At 45.5% G+C, this 18,521-nt stretch overlaps 1 protein-coding gene across 2 annotated transcripts in view; it reads left to right on the plus strand.

The window, feature by feature from the left end:
• The window catches only part of SCHIP1 (schwannomin interacting protein 1), a 670,407-nt gene that overhangs the window by 550,643 nt on the left and 101,243 nt on the right, over nucleotides 1-18,521 (plus strand). Inside the window, exon 5 of one of the 2 annotated variants that reach the window (XM_090273287.1) lies at nucleotides 3,181-3,882. In XM_090273287.1, the coding sequence (XP_090129413.1) occupies nucleotides 3,181-3,882 (702 nt within the window). Of the gene's footprint in view, nucleotides 1-3,180; nucleotides 3,883-18,521 lie in introns of those variants that run through there. The other variant, XM_090273312.1, reaches the window with a different exon arrangement.

An 18,521-nucleotide genomic window follows, 5' to 3' on the forward strand; every position in this document is an offset into this window, starting at 1 on the left:
TGACATTTAACCTGAGACTTAAAAGGACAAGTAAAAATTTGCCAAAAGAAGTTGGGAGAGGTTGGGCAGGAAGCAGTTCTTTTAAGGGCAATGAGGAGTCCTGGAGGGCTTTAATGAAGCCTGGGAGAGACTTGCTCAGATTTGCATTTGAGAAAGTCCACTCTGACTGCTTGAGGAGAATGCTCAGAGATAGTTTGGAGACTGTTCAGTCATTTCAGGACACAGATGGACAGGGCTTGGTGATTGATGGAGGAAGGTGCTGGTCTGGGATGACTTCTACTTTACTCCCATCTCTGACGTTTAATTTGCAAAGGTTGCAAGGAACAAATCTAAGTCTGTAAGCTCTGAGCCTCTAACTTGAGGAGACTTTATGAAACAGGAAGAAAAGAACTTTCAATCATTTTGCAGATCATCTCTTCATCCTGCTGGACATCTCTGTAGACAGTTGCCGGCCTAGGAGTTGGCAGGGCTTCCTGTTCCAAAGTGGGACGGTTCTTGGCAGGTGATGGAAACAGAATGGACACTGGGCTAGTCAGGCATCTTGCATAAAGAGAGAAGAAAAAAGGAAACCTTGTAGTTTCCCATCTGATCCAGAATATCTGGTCAAAAAATAATTTGGAAGGACAGATAATTCAAAGATGTTTCTATTTGGCTTTGAAATGCCATGCATTTTTGGCAGTGCATTTACCTTGCCAAATGTTTTTCTAAGGCCTCATTTTGCATTCCCTGAACACACACCATCTGAGCAGCAGGAAAATGAGCTGAAGCCCAGGAGGGAGTTTTGGTGGATGGTTGAGGGGGTTCCAAGGTTTGAAAATTGCACTGAGACCACAAGTCCCTCTTACCACTCCAGCTGATCAATACTTAACTGTCTACCTGTGCCCTGCCACAAAGCAGGGAACTTTTTCTGTCCTAAGCCATGCCAAGTCATATAGTGACTTGAAAAGCAGCTCTCCGGTTCCCAGCACACTACCCCTATCTCTGTACTCTCATAGGGCCACCTCCATCCCACAAGGGGGCAGCCAGCTGACCCAGGACTCTGCAGCAACCTCAAAACCAAACCATATTTGGAGCACAAGACAGGCTCTTTATAGATCTTACCGTAAAGGACATTCTAAGTTATCATCAGTCCTGTAAAGAGCTCCAGAACAGAAGGCCCCTTTTCCTGTTATTCATAAGATTGCTGTTTCCAGAAAAGTCAGATTAGTTTATCTTCCCGGCTCAGGCTTACCTCAGAGAGGAAAGAGTCTCACTTCACTGAAATCACTTAAACAAAGGGTCTCTGACTAAGTCACTATTAGGACCTAGAAGGAATGTCAGGGTGGCAGCCACTCCCAATTGAAGAATCCTAAGCATTCCCCTGGGCCTCCATCTGGCATCTGGACTGTGCCAAGCCAGGGCAGTCGCCTGGTCCGGGCTAGAATTCACTGGGAATAATTAGTAACAGGTCCAAATCTGGAAGTTCAAGGAATCTGGTTTTCCTCAGTCTATTGTAAAATTAAATGCTGTTTCTCTTTTCTCTCTCTCTCCCTGCCCATAAAATTATAAATATTTAAAGTATGCCATAGTGACTTGATATATGTATACATGGTACAAGGATCCCCCATCCCTCAATCCAATCGAAAACTCCTGCATACGGTTCTTTGACTCAGTTTCCTAAACACTTGAAAGAAGCAAAGCCGCTTAGGCGCCAGAGCTTGTCACTTGATATGTTCTTCTTCCCCTCCTTTATGTCTTCTTGATTAGAGGTGGCCAAGGGGGGCTTTGGAGGCTCGCCCAGATTCTCCACCACCATGCCAGGCATCAGTCCCATCGCAACTTACTCCTCCATTCCCCATACACACACCTCTCTTGAGGTTGTCACCCTCCCAGTGCAGCCCTGAGGAAAGGAACCGAACTAAAGCAACAGGTTCCACCCGCAGTCAGAACTTGAAAGGCAAGGCCGCTAGGCAACTGGAGCTGAGTGGTGGAGGAGAGGAAGCGGCGAGGAGGAAGGTGGAAGGGAAAGGATGGTGCATGACAACCGCGCACACGTCACTCAGGCTCCCACATGGGCTTGTGTATGTTCGCGTGTGGGGGAGGGAGGTCCTTCACGAGGTCACTCGGGGACTTTCGCGTGGGTTAGGAGGCGTCCAGCCCGCCCTTTGGGGTGTCGGGAGGCTTAGGCGTGGTAACCAGCCCCGCAGAGAGGGCTTGGGCGCGCCCAGGAAATACGAGCGTGCCTGGGGGATGAAATTCACCCCCCTCTCCAGGGCGCCGCCCCTGTTAATTGACCCGGTCTGCTCCCCTAAACCCCATTCCCCTTTCCTTCGGGCCTTTTCCCGGCCTCTCCAACCCCATCCCCGTCTGACCTCCCGCCCCAGGCTGCTGCTGTGAAAACCGGGAGAGCGGACTGCGCCCGGCATCCTCTGGGCATGCTCCGAGGCGGGACCGGCTTGGCGCTGGGAGGGCGCGTCCTTCCTCCCCCAGGGCAGCGGCGGCGCCTGCAGCAACTGCTGCCGCGCCCCGGCGGGGCACACCTTTGGGGGCGGTGGGGGCCGCCGTGTTCGGCGGGAGCCCAGAGCGCCCACCTACCCCGAGCCTTCCGGCGAGTGGAGGAAGGGCCAGCCGGGGAGGCGCGGAGGCGGGAATCAGACCTCCACGCTGCTGGCGGCTCCTTAGAAAGTAAAGCTCAGCTGGCGAGTGGAGCCGGGCTCCCCACCGCACGCAAGGGTGGGGCGGGCCGGGTGGGTGGTGGTCTCAGAGCTTTGACCTAAGTGTGAGTTTAGTACCCGCCCACCCTCTTCTCAGTCCCCGCCCCCAGGGAATTACAATTCTCTGGGAAAGTGTCGGGTTCTCGGAGAACCCTTGGGGCGGGTGCAGGGGCGCGCCTGGTGCAAAATGGTTAAAACAAAGTCCACGCGCGCCCCGCGGCCCCTCTTAAGGAAAGCGTGCGCGCTGGTGGCTGGTCACCCCCTTTGCTGATTTGAGTTAGTTCCCCGGAGGAAGTCTGGTTGTGGCAGGAGGCGGGGTGGGACAGGGATGCCTCAGGCTGGAGCCGGCTCCCGCCCCCAGGCCTCCGGTGGGGCGCACCTCCGGCCAGACGGGCGCAGGGCGCTGGGCCGTGGCCTCAGCGGCGGGCGGCGGGCAGCCGGAGCAAGCTCGGCCCGGCGGCTCACTCTCTCTGCCTCCTCCCCCCAGGATTACCGAGAGGATGGGATGGATCTAGGCAGTGACGCCGGCAGCAGCAGCAGCAGCAGCAGCCGCGCCAGTTCGCAGTCCAACTCCACCAAAGTGACCCCTTGCTCCGAGTACAAATCTTCGTCATCGCCGGGGGGCAGCCTGGACTTGGTGTCTGCCCTGGAGGACTATGAGGAGCCCTTCCCGGTTTACCAGAAGAAGGTGATTGATGAGTGGGCACCGGAGGAGGACGGGGAGGAGGAGGAAGAGGAGGACGAGCGCGACGAGTCAGGGTACCGGGATGACCGCTGTCCCACACAGGAGCCGGGGGACGTGAGCGCCAGGACCCGCGGCGGCGGCGGCGGCGGCAGTAGGGGGGCCAGCACCGCCATGCCGCCCCCGGTGCCCAACGGCAACCTCCACCCGCACGACCCCCAGGACCTCAGGCACAATGGCAACGTGGTGGTGGCCGGCTGGCCGAGCGGTTCTCGGGGCCCCCGCCGGGCGGTCCAGAAGCCCCAGCCAGCGGGGGGCCGGCGCAGCGGCAGGGGCCCGGCGGCGGGGGGCCTCTGCCTGCAGCCCACGGACCCCGGGACGTGCGTGCCAGCGGAGCCCCCGATGCCCCCAATGGACTGGGAGGCGCTGGAGAAGCATCTGGCTGGACTGCAGTTCCGGGAGCAGGAGGTGCGGAACCAAGGCCATGGGAGGACCAACTCCACCTCTGTAAGTTGGCCGGGGCGCGTGCCCACACGCACACACGCGCGCACAGACCGCAAGCGCCCTCCTGGCGCTCCAGCCCGCCTACGGCCCCATTCATCCATCCCCGAGGCTCGGGGGCCGTGCGGGGAGACTGCCTTCTGCTCCCTTAGGGTTCGGTAGCTCCGTCTGCGAGCTGTCTGGATTTGTTGGGTGGGCGGGGTGGAGGGAGGGGCCGCGGGAGAGCAGCGGAAAGTCGGGTTAGTGGAACCGGCGACTCATTTTAATGGAATTACTCAGGGAGAGGAGGCTCTGAGTCACTTGCCTGAAAATAAATCCGGGGAGATTTTGGCACCGCAGCCAGTGCCTGCGGGTATTTCAGATCATAATAGTTGTGGCTTTGTCACCCGTGGTGGGTCTTCCTCGTTGCCACTGATGTCTCGCCCAGAATACAAGCTGCCCATGAGCACACGCACACACTCGCCTGCCCACACCTCTGGTCTGGCAGCAGGGTTTGTGCCATTTCGCGTTTAAGCGGATGCTCCTATGTTTGAATGGGTGGCCGCCCTCCTCTAAGACTTGCTTCCATTCTGAAACCCGGCCTATTGTTGACCTGGAGGAAGGGGGAAGGGGGTGCATTGATTTGCTGGGATGAAGGGAGCGTTCTAACCTCCGTCGCCAGACTCACTCCCTCCCCGATGATTCCTCCTTGTTTTGTTAAGGAGCTCTAACACTTCCTCACCGGAGGTCACTGCCTCCATCCGTGCAGGAAATCCAGACTGGGAGGGGTGCTGGAGTGGGGAAGAGGGAGGGAGAGGAGGAGGGCTGCGTCTATAAGAAGCTCTGACAGGTTCGGACTTGTCTCAACAGCTTTTGTGCTCCTTAGAGGAGAGCAGATAAATGAGTTAAAAGAAAGCATGACTGTAGCTCCCCTCTGTATCACTGTTTTGAGATAAAGCAACAGTTGTAATTTGAAATCATTTATGATGTCCCTAAATGGGGCCGAAGGGCACAGTTTAAATGAGCTGCTTTCTGTGTGTGGCAGTGTGGGAAAATGCTTCCTTGCAGGTGTAATTTTTCGGCTCCAGGGCTCTGGGGCAACTGCAAATTGGGTGCGTGCACTTCTGACTTCAAGGGTGAGGACGGTAACTGCGTTTCAAAGAGAAATTGGCATGGTTTCCATCAGAGAGAGCCCTTAGCTGACAGAGCCCAAGGGTGAGTGTCCCTCGAGAAGCTACCTATTAAATTAACACACTCGTTTTAATCCCAGCTTTACCATGGCCACGAGCAGACATGGAATCTTTCTATTACAGCCAATATATCTCTTGTACCTTGCAATAGAAAACATCCTTTTCCTGCTTAGTGTTGGAGAAAAATACCTCATTAAGCTCCCTGGACATAAACAATGACCTGAAGATAAGTAAGTTTTGTTTACTATTGTGTGACATTTATATATTCCAGGGAAATGTGATAACTGGGTATACACACGAAGTTAGGATTTGATGGTGACAATGAGCTCCGTTATTCAAAAGTTATTAAACAAAATGTTATTAAGCATCCATTGTGTGTGTGCTAAATTTGAGGTATGGTTCTCCGTGCTGCAGTTACACATCTGTTCACGTGGCACTAGAATTGGGGTGAGGGGAAACAGGAATACAGACAGACCCCTTTGGGCTCTTAAAACGTAATGGTTTTCTGACAGCTTCCCCTCTGCCAACACACACACACACACACACATACAACTTCTCTTGTTTTTGTGAAGACTTTATGAATCTTTCCTTCTTGGGCAATCTTAGCCAAATGTATGTTCTCACCTAGTGAACAATTTGCATATTTGGGTTCCTCTCTTTCCCGCACCCAACCCCCAGCCCTCCTGAAAACGTCCCTTCTGGGCATTTCCTCCACACCACAGGTCCCAGAGGAATTTGGGTTACATTGCTTTAAAGCAAGTTTGCGTACAGGAAAAAGGGGGCAGGGAGGTAGCCTTTGAGGTTATTTAATATTGAAATTTTCCATGTTTTGTTTTGTCTTTGAACAAAATTACTGAGCAATGTTAATTCAGAATAGTGCTTTTCAAAGTATAAGTTACCTTTGAAATCACCTTAGCGTTTAAGAAAAAAGGAATAAAATGGAACTACCATAGAGCATTTCAGGCAGTCATGATCAGCTTGGCTTTTTAAAACTTCTGTTTCATTTTTATGTATACATTGGGTCACAATGTGAGTTTTATTTCTCACTATGGATCGCTATCAACAGTTCGGAAAACCCAGATTTAAATCCTGTTTACTTCTGTCTGGAATAAGTGGGAGAGTTTATAACCATGAGGACAGAAACTTAGGAACAACAAAGGAGCTATGTAGAAGAGAAAGCCTGTCTTGAATGGGGTTGTTCAAATCAGATGATATTTTTGCTACTATTTAAAAAGTGTATAAATGGAATTACTACATACTACAGGGAGGAGTATACATGAGAAAAAGGGGGAAGCTTTTCTTTCACCTGCGAAGAGAGCCACATGCGCTTGTTCTCACCTCAGGGCTCTCGCCCATTCTCTTTTGGAATCCAGTGGCTGGTTCCGTTTCATCATTCCAGACTCTATTCAGTTCTCACCTTCTTAGAGCCGCTATTCCTGACCACACCCCCTAAAGTAAGGCACTCCAGCTCCTACCATGCACTCCGGGTGCATTTCCAAGTGCTTATCACTACCTGACATTACCTTGTTTAGTTATCTTTCATTTTTAGTCTCTCTAGAATCTAACTGGAGCGTAGGAATCTTGCCTGTCACAGGCACTAGGTTACAGCAACTGAAAGACAGGTAGTGTCCCATTTTATGCATAAACCCTATTCCCATGTTGGACATTTGGGTTGTTTCTAGCTTCTTTCTATTACAAATAAAAGTGCTATGAACATTCACAAAAAAGTCTTTGTAGAGACACACTCTTTTGTTTCTCTTGGCTAATACCTGGGAATGGAGTGACTGGGTCATATGGTAGGTGTGCATTTAACTCTTTAAGAATTTGCCTGTTTTCCAGAGAAGTTGCACCATTTTACATTGTCAGCATCATGATTCTTAATGCAGTCACTATGACCTTGGCTTTCTTTCCCACTGGTTGCTGTATTCCATCTGTGTCTGTGGCCCTTGCAGGACACCTGTCTTCAGGTGACTCTGCCCCTTCTCTTAAAACAACGGGAAAGCACTTGGACCACCTCTTACAGTCAACCAGAGTCCTAACACCCATTGTTCCAAAAGGAAAAGACGCGGTTTTCATTTAGAGAAGCGTCCTCATTGTAGACCCTACATGTTTTAATTCCAGTTTCATTATTTTTTAGTACCTGTGACAGGTGCATTTTCTCTTGTTTAATGAGAAGATAAGAAAAATTTTAATTAACATGTTAATTGAAAGCAAATTCTCCTGAAGTTATTTCCGGGTACTTGAAAATAATTTGCCTTTTTGTTTGTTTGTTTGTTTGTACTATTAACTAGTAGAAAACGTTAAATTACCTACATTTCTTCCTAGAATGGTACCAATCACACGTTATTTTCAGTGTATTATTCTGTAAAAATTACAGCCCAGTTCCTCTTTCTCCGTCAGTGGCACTGCTAAAGAAGCTTGAATGGCTGAGTAGTTTGTTTCCTTGGTTACTTCCACTACGTTTAAGTTATATGAATTCCCATTTTTATAGACTCAGTTAAGAGGCCTTTATTACTCTTACAAAATATAGTAAAGTTTATAAGTTTAATAAGGGATGGGATTCGGCAGCCTGGGCCACAGCAATGGAAACATTCTGCGTGGTGTGCAGTTATCACTTAGCCCTGTTGGTTAGAGAGCTCAACGTGATGCTGGTAGGATCATTTTGTTTGTTTACCATAGCCAGAAATTACCAGGGCTAAATGTATTCTGTGCTTTGACCTTTTTCCTTGAAAAGTTTAGTGCCACTTTGCCTGCCTTTCTGATGTATGTTGATTTTTGTTTAAGAGCTTTGAAGGCTACTTTATCCATTTGCATGTACTTGAGTCTTCAAAGAAATATGATTTGGTTTAAAAATATATAGGTTGCAGGTAAACCACAAGTTCTGGAGCTCTTGTGTGTGTGTGTATTTAAGCGACCATCAGGTGATTCAGCCTATTGTGGAACGGCCTTTGGAAATGTTGTAGTTGGAGTACATGAAATCTTTGCCTACCTATTGGTTTGCACACAATGGTCCTTGCCTCCTAAGGAAACATTTTCAGGGTGCCTATCTGAAAAATGGGTGCAGATATTCTCATGACACATATGTTGAGCCCTTTGAACATCTCACCACTGATATTCACCTTCTGCTTCTGCCTGCATTTTCAACTCCAGGTCCTTTGCCTGGTGCTCCTTTTTCGCTCTCCGGGAAGCCCAGCATGGGCCCTGGGCTGTCACAGGTCCAGGCGCTGCTCCCCTGCCCACCATGCTACCTGGCATGTGGCTGTCCAAGGCCTGCTCTGATTCAGAGCCCCACCTCTCTGGGGGAAGCTGTGCCTGACCTTCTCACTTCTGAACTTCTATTGCACTTGGCACCACTTCTTCAAACTTAGGTTTTAAAAGGCTTTCTAGTTCTGAGTGTTTTCATGTTCATTATCACATTTGCTCTTCATCACACCTAAAACTGGACAAGGCAGTTACTATTCCCATTTTAGAGATGAGAAAACCAAGGTCCAGCGAGGTGCAGGGATTTGCCTAACGCCTCATGCCTGACAAAACTGAGACGAAACCTCTCCATTTCTGGCCCTGGTTCCAGTCTCTTTCAGTGACATTGTCTTAAATTCTAGGTTATCTTTTTTGTGGGTGTGTGTCTCCCCTACCCTCCTCTCCATCAATACGTACATAATAAAGGCTCAGGCATTTCCTGAGGAATAGACATTTGATGAATGCTTGTTAGCTGGTTAATTGATGTATTTAGTAATACCCCTTAGTTTAGTTTAGTTTTGTTTTTGTTTTTTTACCCTTTAATTTTAAAATTTACTCCAAACTGCTACACTCTGAAATTTCTTATTAGTGCTAATAATAGTAATTCCAGGTCCTTTCTTAAAAGCTTGTGTAAGCTCTGTAAGATTACATTTGCATTTTAAAATAGAAATTTGTTTTCGCTCCTGGACCTTTGCCCCTGAAGACATGAATGGTTTTGTTTTCTTGCATCTGAAATTCAGTCCTATGTATTTTAACAAAAAGGGCTTTGCAAATGCCTTTCTTTAGCTGCTTTATGCTCCTTGAGCCATTAGGACAGATGATGCTTTGTATTGTCAGTGACTGGGAGGTTATTTTGCACACAACTTCTGTAGAAATTCAAGTGCCAATTATGAAATCGAGCATTTTTTATTAGAAAAGTAATAGGATTTTAAAGATAGAAAGGATCAGAGAGGTCATCTCAGACATCCCTCACAACCATTTTCAAAGGAGGAAACAGGTCTGCGGAGATGAAGCTTCTTCACCCAACTTCCTCAGCCTAGGCCTGACCCCACCTCACGTCACCTGATTCACTGTCCCCACTTTCGATAAACTCTGCACCTCTTCAGCTAATGCCACATTTTTTGAAAACAAATGTGTTTAAAACTTCATTTGGAGGGCCGGTCTAGTCTTATTATTTAAGACCTTCAAAAGTAGAAGTGGATGCTAATTTTTACCACTTGGTAGAAAAGTTTTCAATGTATCTCTTCACATTTTCTTTTTTTTAAACCCTCGTTGTCAGATGACTGTAAAACGGCTTTCTTCCATTCGGATTTGATCTCATCCCTTTGTGTGTTTCTACCCACAGAACAGTGTTGTCCCTGGGGTGACAGATTTTTTTTTTCTGTTATTACTCCTTTCTCATCTGTAAACAACTTTCCCTGGTTGTCCACCCTCCTTTCCAGCACTGGGCAGCACACAGTCCTCTCCTGGGGACAGTGCCAGGGAGTGACTGGCACTTGAGAATTTTGCAGAGATTTACCTGCATTCTAGGAGGCAGAGGAGACAGCAGCAAGGCTTCCAGTACCTTCCTGCACATCACTTCCATTTGTGAAGTCCATCCATTGACTGCCAGGGCCCTGAGGAGGTGCTGGATCCGGAGAGAGAGGAGAAAAGGTCTCAAGTGGAAACAGATTTTGTTCCAGCTAGACAGAGTTGTTAGTGAATATTTTATTATGAGCTCCCAAAAGGGGGAAATAACAAAACCCAGAAGACTAGAAAGACTAGAAAGGTATTTGTGGAGTTCAGAAACAGCCCACGAAAGAAACAGTCTCCCTTAGGACATGTGGCTTCATTAGGATATGGGTGAGAACAAGGAACAGAAAAATGGGCATCGGGAAAGGGTGATGGTTGGGTTTTTATGTTCCCCACCTGATGTTTCTGAGTTTCCCAGTTGAATTTGTAGAACTAAGCCATCACTGATGTTTCTTGTCAGGTCCAGAATAGCTATAATTATCATTCTCCTTCACTTACCAAGTCTCATCAAATCTCTAAGAGCCCTCATTTTTCCTCATGCTCTTGATTTGTTTCCTTTGTTGCGTTTTTGGCTACTTTGGTGAATAATTTTGTTATTTTACTTATATATTTTTTAAATAATTATGTCAAGCATTTTCTATCACCAATCTTATCCCTTGTCTTTCTCTGTTTTCATTCACGCATCTACTCAACCTAATTTTATTCTTTCCAGCGGACCTATTTTTCAATTTCTTGTGTAATTTTAGGTTAGTCCCTTTTATTCCTACTTTCGTGGTATTTTCTCCACAAAGTGTGCAAAACTCAAAAGGTGGTGGTTTAGGTTAGGAAATGCCCAGGTGATAGGAATGAACTCGATCAGCATTTGTTCAGCCCCGGTTGATGATTTTTCAAAAGAACTCATGAAATATTTTTTAGTTACTTCTAACTGATGTGAGGTTGTATTAAAGCAAAGCTTATTAGAAGCTAAAAGAGTTATCAGTTTTCTTCAGTCTGGTTTGTGTATCTGATTTCCTAATAACTGTCACTTGAATCTGTGCATTTTATGGATATCCTTATATCTCCACCCAGATATTTTATTTGTAGTTGAATGACCTTTTTTGGGTATATCCATCATCAGCAATATCATGTTCTTCTTTTTCCCCCTCCCATTTCTTAGTCTTTCCTTAGTATTTATGGTTCATGAAAGTGATTGTGAATCTTTCTTCTTTGGACTATTAACACAGTCTACCAAAAAAAGAAGAGCTTCAATTTTTATGGATTACAAGAGACGATGCATTAGTCAGCAGAGGATTTCTACAAATTCATCAGTTCCAGAGGGTTTTATTGCCCATGTCCTAATAGAGATGATTGATCCTTGGAAACTCTTCCTTGTAGACATAAATGTCCTAGTTATTCATGGAGTTGGGTTTATTTATTTATTTATTTTATTTTATTTTATTATTATTTTTTTTTACAAAGTATTACGAAAAGTTTCTAACAACAAAGTATATGGGTTGGGCTTTTCCAGGTGATGCTCCATTTGCCCCATAAATGGGGCTTGTTTTCAAGATGCTTGAGGGAGTGCAGAGAACAAAGCATCATCTCCACAGCCGCACAGCAGGGCTCATGGCAGAGGGTTGTCTGTCTCTCTGTAGGCACCTCAATCGGCACGCACACTAGCCGATTAGATCTGTTGTTTTCCCCTGAGGAGCGCGCACCTGTTGCTCTCTAGGATTTCTCCCCCACCCCCGCAGCTGTGGCCCTCCGCCTGCCTATTTCCCCTTCCAGTCCTATGCAGGTTTACCTGTGTGTCTAGAGAACCAATTTAAAGTCCATACAAAAGTGACTCATCTAGTACTACGCACCTCTGGGGGCCAGGACTCCTTGCCAGGCCTCCTCATGGACGGCTTAGGGATAGAGAGGTGAGGACAGGCACTGCCCCTGGCCAGCAAGCTGTGGCCAGGGTCCACTTGCTCACAAACAGGTTGTAGGCACGCCCAGAACAAAACAACTGGTAAGTTGTGGCAGCTACTAAACCAATGTAACTTGATTCTGCTTCCTTCTTTCTTGGTTTGCCATATAGGGAAAGAACTTTGCTGTCTAAAGAAGTTTAAAGGGAATGAGGTAATTTCCTCATCATTCCTAAGGTCTTAAGCAGCATTATAAATTTAGACTTGAGGTTAGAGCATAAAAAATGAAAACAAAACCAGAAAAGCTGCCATGTTATGAAATGTTGGGGCATTTTTAATGTTAAGTCCAGCAGCATAATAGCTTGTATCCCCATTTCCCCATCCAAAGAAAGAGTGTTATCAAATTTATTTCCAAAATAAGAAGGGCCTGGCCCTCTGGGAACCTGGCACATGTCTTCTGAAAGGCTAATCTCCACTTCTATAAAAAGAACATGTTTTCAAATACTTTCAAAACCAATTTAACCTTTTCTTTTTCTCCTCATGGCACCAGGAGCTAAAAAATTATGCCACTTATGAAAATTACAATTTTTTTCTTTGTGTAATCTCACATAATTTTTGCTCCATTTTGACCCAATCTGACATTTTATTATAAGCGACTGCATCTTAAGCGTTTTATCCTTTTTGTTCCCACTCTAAAATTGGTTCTGTAAGGCATAAGAGAGAAGACCACTGGGATTTTATTTTTAAATACTTAAATTATGTAGCCAGTGATCTGTTAGAGTAGTTATCCAGCCAACATTGGCTCCATAGTCTGACCCAAATAGCCCTTAAAGTAAGGTCTTAGTCTAGAAGAACAACTTCAGGCAGCAGTAGTTTGGAAACTTTTTGAATGCCTACTCTCCTGTGGTGTGGTGGTTTCGGTATTAGATTCATCATTCTTGCGTTTCATACAGAAATGCTGAGCAAAGTAAATGTACCCTGCTGGGCTTGCGCTAACACATGAGGGCGACCCCAGGGCACTGGAAACAATTAAAACTCTCTTTTACTAGTAAACAATGGCCCTGGGAATCAGAATATTAGAGCTGGAAGGGTGGCAAAGCCAGATGTTGGCCAAGGCCACATAGGTGACCGATGAGAGCAGGGGGCCTGGTGAGAGTGAGACTGTGGTGACCTGGAGGACAGGTCCCGGGGTGATGGGCAGCTGTCCTTCACACTGGCTGACCTGTCCTACTGCCGGAATATAACCGCAGCTTTCTGACATGTCAGGAGAAGCCCAGGAACCAGGCCAGGATTTTATGAGAAATACCTCCAATATGAAAATTGGGCAAGTAATGTTAAATAAACACATAATTTGGGGGCTACCAAACAGATCTGTGGTTCAAAGTATGGCCTCTGGGCTATCAGTTCCTCATCCCACACGCCACCCATGCTCCTCATTTTACCAGTGAGAAAACTGAGACCCAAAATTTACTTACTTGAAGTGGAGGTGAGGTGGGACAGAGTGGGGGTGGCTTGCTGAGAGGTCTGATGAGATTCTAGAAATGTGAGATCTTAGGGAAGAAAACATGAACAAGTGTTCTTCTTTATTGACACCAGAGTAGGTCCCCCCCACCACCAAGCCTCCTTTCAAGTGCTTAAAATAATTTAAAACAATAACATCCAGAGGAAAAATTAAGAGCAACCTTACACAGCTTACTCTGTTTTACTTCCTTCTTATTTACACCTCTTTTTTTTTTAGAATTTACTTATCTCTTTGATCTTCAAAGCAGTTCAGAAATTGATTTGTTATTGGGACTCAGGGAAATGTATCATAATTTATTTTTCGTTATTTATGAATAATGAAAAGGTAAGATCTTTTTGAAAACAGGTTATCACACACACGTGTGCACACTGCATGATAAGTGGCCTCAGTTCTTTTATATGCTAGAAAGTCATCTGGGATCATTTAATTCCAAGGAGTGGTGGTAGGGGGTGAGTTTTGATAAAATTTCTTGTTGTTATATGGCATCTAATGAAACTTCAATATTGCTGAACCGCATTGAGATTTTATGTAATTGCAGCTGTTACTACATTAACATTAAATGGGTCCTGTTGGAAGTATAGAGGTTGGAGAGTTATATTTTTTTTCCTCTTAAGAATTACTGGCTCTAAGTACAAAGTCAGCATAGATTTCAAACAAATAAAACAAGTTTGGAAACATTGTTCACGTCCCTTAAAAAAAAAAAAAGAAAAACCTTTTTATTTTACAGTAACTTTAAATTTACCAAAAAGTTACAAAGACAGTACAGTTTCTGAATATCCTTCCCCAGTTTCCCCTAGCCTTAACATCTTTTCTAACTGTGGTGCATTTGTCAAAACTAAGAAATGAATATTGGCACAATACTATTACCTAAACTACACGCTTTATTTGGATTTATATTAGCTTTTAAAATGAAAAAGGTTGTATTAAAGCTATAGGTAATAAGTAATGTATCCTCACAGACCGTGGCTTGGGCAGCACACCAGGGACGGGGAGGGTTCTCCATTTTCTTTAACACATCCTCACAAAGTCATCCAAGCAAACATAAAATGTAGGCAAAATTTCCACTACTGAGTTTGCTCTGTGAATGCATTTTGAAGAGGAGTCTCCTAGCTCCTCTTCCAGTCAGATTGCCTTCCCTTGGTCCCTCCTCTGTGGGGAAGGCATCTATGAAGAAGGGGCAGAAGAGCCTCTGCCTGTGTGGCTTGGTCTGAGCGTCATTCCCTAACTGAAAGGTTGAAGGATCGATTCCAGGTCAGGGCACAGACCTAGGTTGTGGGTTTGATCCCTGGTCCAGGCACATATGATACCTTGTCCCAGTGCATGTGGGAGACAACCAACCCATGCTTCTCTCTGATGTTTCTCTCTCCCCCTTACTCTCTCTAAGAAACAATGAAAAAATGTCCTCAGCTGAGGATTTAAAAAGGGGCGGGGGGGGGGGGCGGAGGGCAGAAGAGAGGGGCAGGCAGAGAGGAACATGGCATATATGCCTGTGCAGGGTACAGCTCTTCTAACCAGGAAGGTGGGGGGGAGTGGGGGGGTGGCTGTGCTGTGAGCCCCCTGGGTATAGGAATAAACTACATGCCTGCCCACGGTCTGCTTGCATGGACAGCCACAAGTTGTTACCCCCCTTCAGGTTGTTTTTGTCTAGAAAGCAGCTTTTTGGCTTAGGAGTCTGCTTCTTTCAGGTGAGGTTTCTGGTAGGATGGCAAAGGCCCCGAGTGTGTGGTCTGAAAGTTGTGACAGAAGGGAGTGAGTTACAGTTGACTCCAGAGAGCTTTAAGTGGCCTGAGGGACACTCAATCCTAAGGAACACGTTTGGGAGATTTCACAGATTAGAAGTTCTGAGACAAGAGGTTTGAGACTCTTGCAGGAGTGGAAAAGGAAAGGCGACTATTTGCTGACTGAGTGATCTGAATTTGAAAAACGAAACTACTGGTGGACGCCGGACACAGTTTTGTCAGCAGCAGAAGGCTGTCCCTGTGACTCAGTGACTTCTCACAGAGAGCATGTCCCAGTTACTCATCCTCTGGTGCTGCGTGGCCTGATTTGGCTGACAGGGTCAGTGATTTCCTATTAAGGCTTGTTAATATTTCCCAGAATTCTTTCACTAATTACATGTGCAATTAATGTATTGTGAATTATGATGCTACTATCACTAAATGCTTCTTCCAACAAAACCCATATAATCAGATTGAAAACTGTGCTTTCTAGGCTATAATATTTGAAGCTTATGGTGAGAATACAGAAATAGGGCTTTTTACTTTCTGTTAGAAATATATGGAAATAAGCATCTGACTCATCACACAGTAACTGCTTATCTTTGCTAGTAGCTATGGTCACATCTGAATATCTGTAATCTCTTACTATGTAATATCCACTTATACCCCATGTGTTCTATTGAGAATTTTTGATAAATGGAAACTTTAAAATTAATTAGAAATTCACTTGAACATAACTATATGGCTTTATGTCTCTTCTCTCTTCTTTGAAGGTCCCCATCACCAGCTCTGTACTTACTTCTAATAGTCAAACCCATCTGATCTGTTACAGCTCAGTCAGAAACTCACCCTTCAAACAAAATTGTTTTTAATTTAAAGAAATAAAATGTGGTACTAACTTTTATCAGTGATGTTTATTTCCATTGGCTTTATCAAAGGTACGTATTTCTCATTTCTACATACATTTATTCATTTATTCAATAAACATTTATTGAGAAACTGCAAAAAAAGGGAAAAAGAAAAAGAAACAAGCCAACTTGTCCTGCTTGAAGGGATCATAACGACCCTCCAGTTGAGTGAAGGCTCAGAGAGATAAAACCATATAATCCTGCTCTCCTGACACCCATCTCTGAGCTAGCTGCTCCTCGTAAGCTGTGTTATACGGTTGACCCTTGAACAACACCATTTTGAACAAATACACAGATTTTTTTTTCATCTTGTTAACAGATGGCATAAACATACAATACTAATACAGTACACTATAAATGTATTTTTCTTCATTATTTTCTTAATATCATTTTCTTTTCTTTAGCTTACTTATTATAAGAATATAGTATATATATATATGTGTGTGTGTGTGTGTATATATATATATATATATATATATCATGCAAAATGTGTGTTAATTGACAGTTTGTTAGCAGTAATGCTTCTGTCAGCAATAGGATATTAGTAGCTAAGTTTTGGGGAATCAAAAGTTACACACCTGAGGGTTGGTGCCCCTAATCTTTACGTTGTTCAATGGTCAACTGTATGTAGAATGGAACTGTGGGTCTTGGACGTTACAAGCAGCCCAGGGCGGATAGGGCATGCCTCAGGAGCCCTCGCTGTCTGGTGGGCAACACACGTGGACGGCCTTCCCCCAGAAGTCCTGGGACCACATTCACCAGTAGCTTCATTCATGGCAGTATGTCTAGTAAAAGAGACTGTCACCTGAAGGGCCAGGAGAGGGACAGGTTGAGTGGGATAAATAAAGCAGAGGGAGCTCAAGCTGCAGTTGAACACACTACCTTCTGTGGTCCGCCTCCGCCCCCATTCATGTACTTCTGAGTAGTCATTTCCTCAGTAGCCAGGCGGCACTAGACATGGGGAGGTGCGAGAGCTGTGCTCTCTGCCCAAGTGGGTTATGGTGATGAACATTAAACAACTTGCCCAGTTATTCAGTATCCAAAGTAAGGGCTATGAAGGAGGGGTCTAGGAGGCTCCGCGGAGTGGAGCCTGAAGAGGAGGCAGCCAGGTTCGAGGTGGATTGGCAAGAGCTGCCCAGGCAGAAGGGCCTTGGGGCAGGAGGGAGTTTGGAAAGGCTTGTGGAAATTGAGCCAGGTAGAACCTGACCAAAATCACTCTCTTTCCTGGCAAACACACTCCAGGCACCTGAGTCTTTTCTTTCTTTCTTTCTTTTTTTTTTTTTTTTTAATTTATTTATTTGTTAGTTTGTTTATTTATTTATTTTTAGAGAGAGGGGAAAGGAGAAAGAGAGGGAGAGAAACATCACTGTGTGGTTGCCTCTCACTTGTGCCCCCAACTGGGGACCTGACGTGCAACCTAGTCATGTGCCCTGACTGCCAGGCACTTAATGGAACTTTTTTTTAAAGGTTTTATTTATTTATTTTTAGAGAAAAGGTGAGGGAGGGAGGAAGAGAGGAAGAGAAACATTGCTGTGAGAGAGAAACATCACTCGGCTGCCTCTCATACAAGCCCTGACAGGGACCAAACCTGCAACCCAGGCATGTATGTGCCTTGACCAGGAATCAAACCAGCGACCTTCCCCTTTGTGGGACAATGCCCAACCAACTGAGCCGGGGTTCACTTATGGAACTTTGACCATTGCTCCAAAATAAAAATAACCTTGTAATTTTCCTGTAGGTGATTTAAAAATATTTTTTATTGCTGCAAGGAATTTAATGATAGGCATACTGCTTGAAATGCCATTTCCTTGTACCCCAAGAATTGGGGTGCTGTGGGAAGAAATTATTTGAATTCAGTAGTGAAGTAATGTTAAATTTCCCAGGCTCCAGGTTTCCCAGGCTCCAGGAACTTCTTGAGTATTTTGGTTTAACGGAGTTGGAGACTCACGAGGTTTTCTGACCGAGTCTGCTGGGCGCTCTGGGCTGGGAATATGTTAAAACAGAGGCCCCAGCCTTTTCCCTGAATTGCTGTTTGTGCTTTACCTGAAGCCTTAGGCTCACTAACCCAGGATGGGGCAGAGATGTTGAAATGCGGACAGAAAGTCAGGCATTCTAATGCACCCTATCCTGGGACATCCTTTGGGAAACCCCAACACGTAGCAGGCAAGACCGAGGAGTTTAGAGAAACGCCTCCCTTTCCCCATCTACCCAAGTGTGGACCAGGAGTCTTGGTTAGGAGCCAAAGGGTAATTGCTCTGTCATTGCAGGACCCATGACTGTGACTGGGCTGAGGTAAAGGTTTATTCTCTCCTCTACCCACCCACAATGAAAAGCTGTTGAATGTCAAATCTGGTTTGCAACTTTGAAACGAAAAATGTTTCCTGCCACACGTCATCCAGAGGAACAAGTCCGCACCTGTTCACCTGGTTGTTGATTAGAACGAGGAATGAGAGGGAAGAACCGTGTGCCTTTGAGCTAAGGCGTTTTCAGTACTCATTACTCCGCTGTGCTTGCCAGCACTCACGTTCCCTGCGGTCTTCCTTTTTTCTTGACTCTACTTAACGCCAGAGCCTTTCCTGTGAAGCATTGCAGATCTCCTTTACTGTCTCCAGCTCAGGGGATCAGCTCATTAGAAGAACCATTTGCTATCAAGAAACACAAAATATTCTTGTCAGGTTGGAGCCTAA

The sequence above is a fragment of the Furipterus horrens genome, unplaced genomic scaffold (genome assembly GCF_987537825.1).
Source record: "Furipterus horrens unplaced genomic scaffold, mFurHor1.1.pri manual_scaffold_1, whole genome shotgun sequence".
NCBI lineage: Eukaryota > Metazoa > Chordata > Mammalia > Chiroptera > Furipteridae > Furipterus > Furipterus horrens.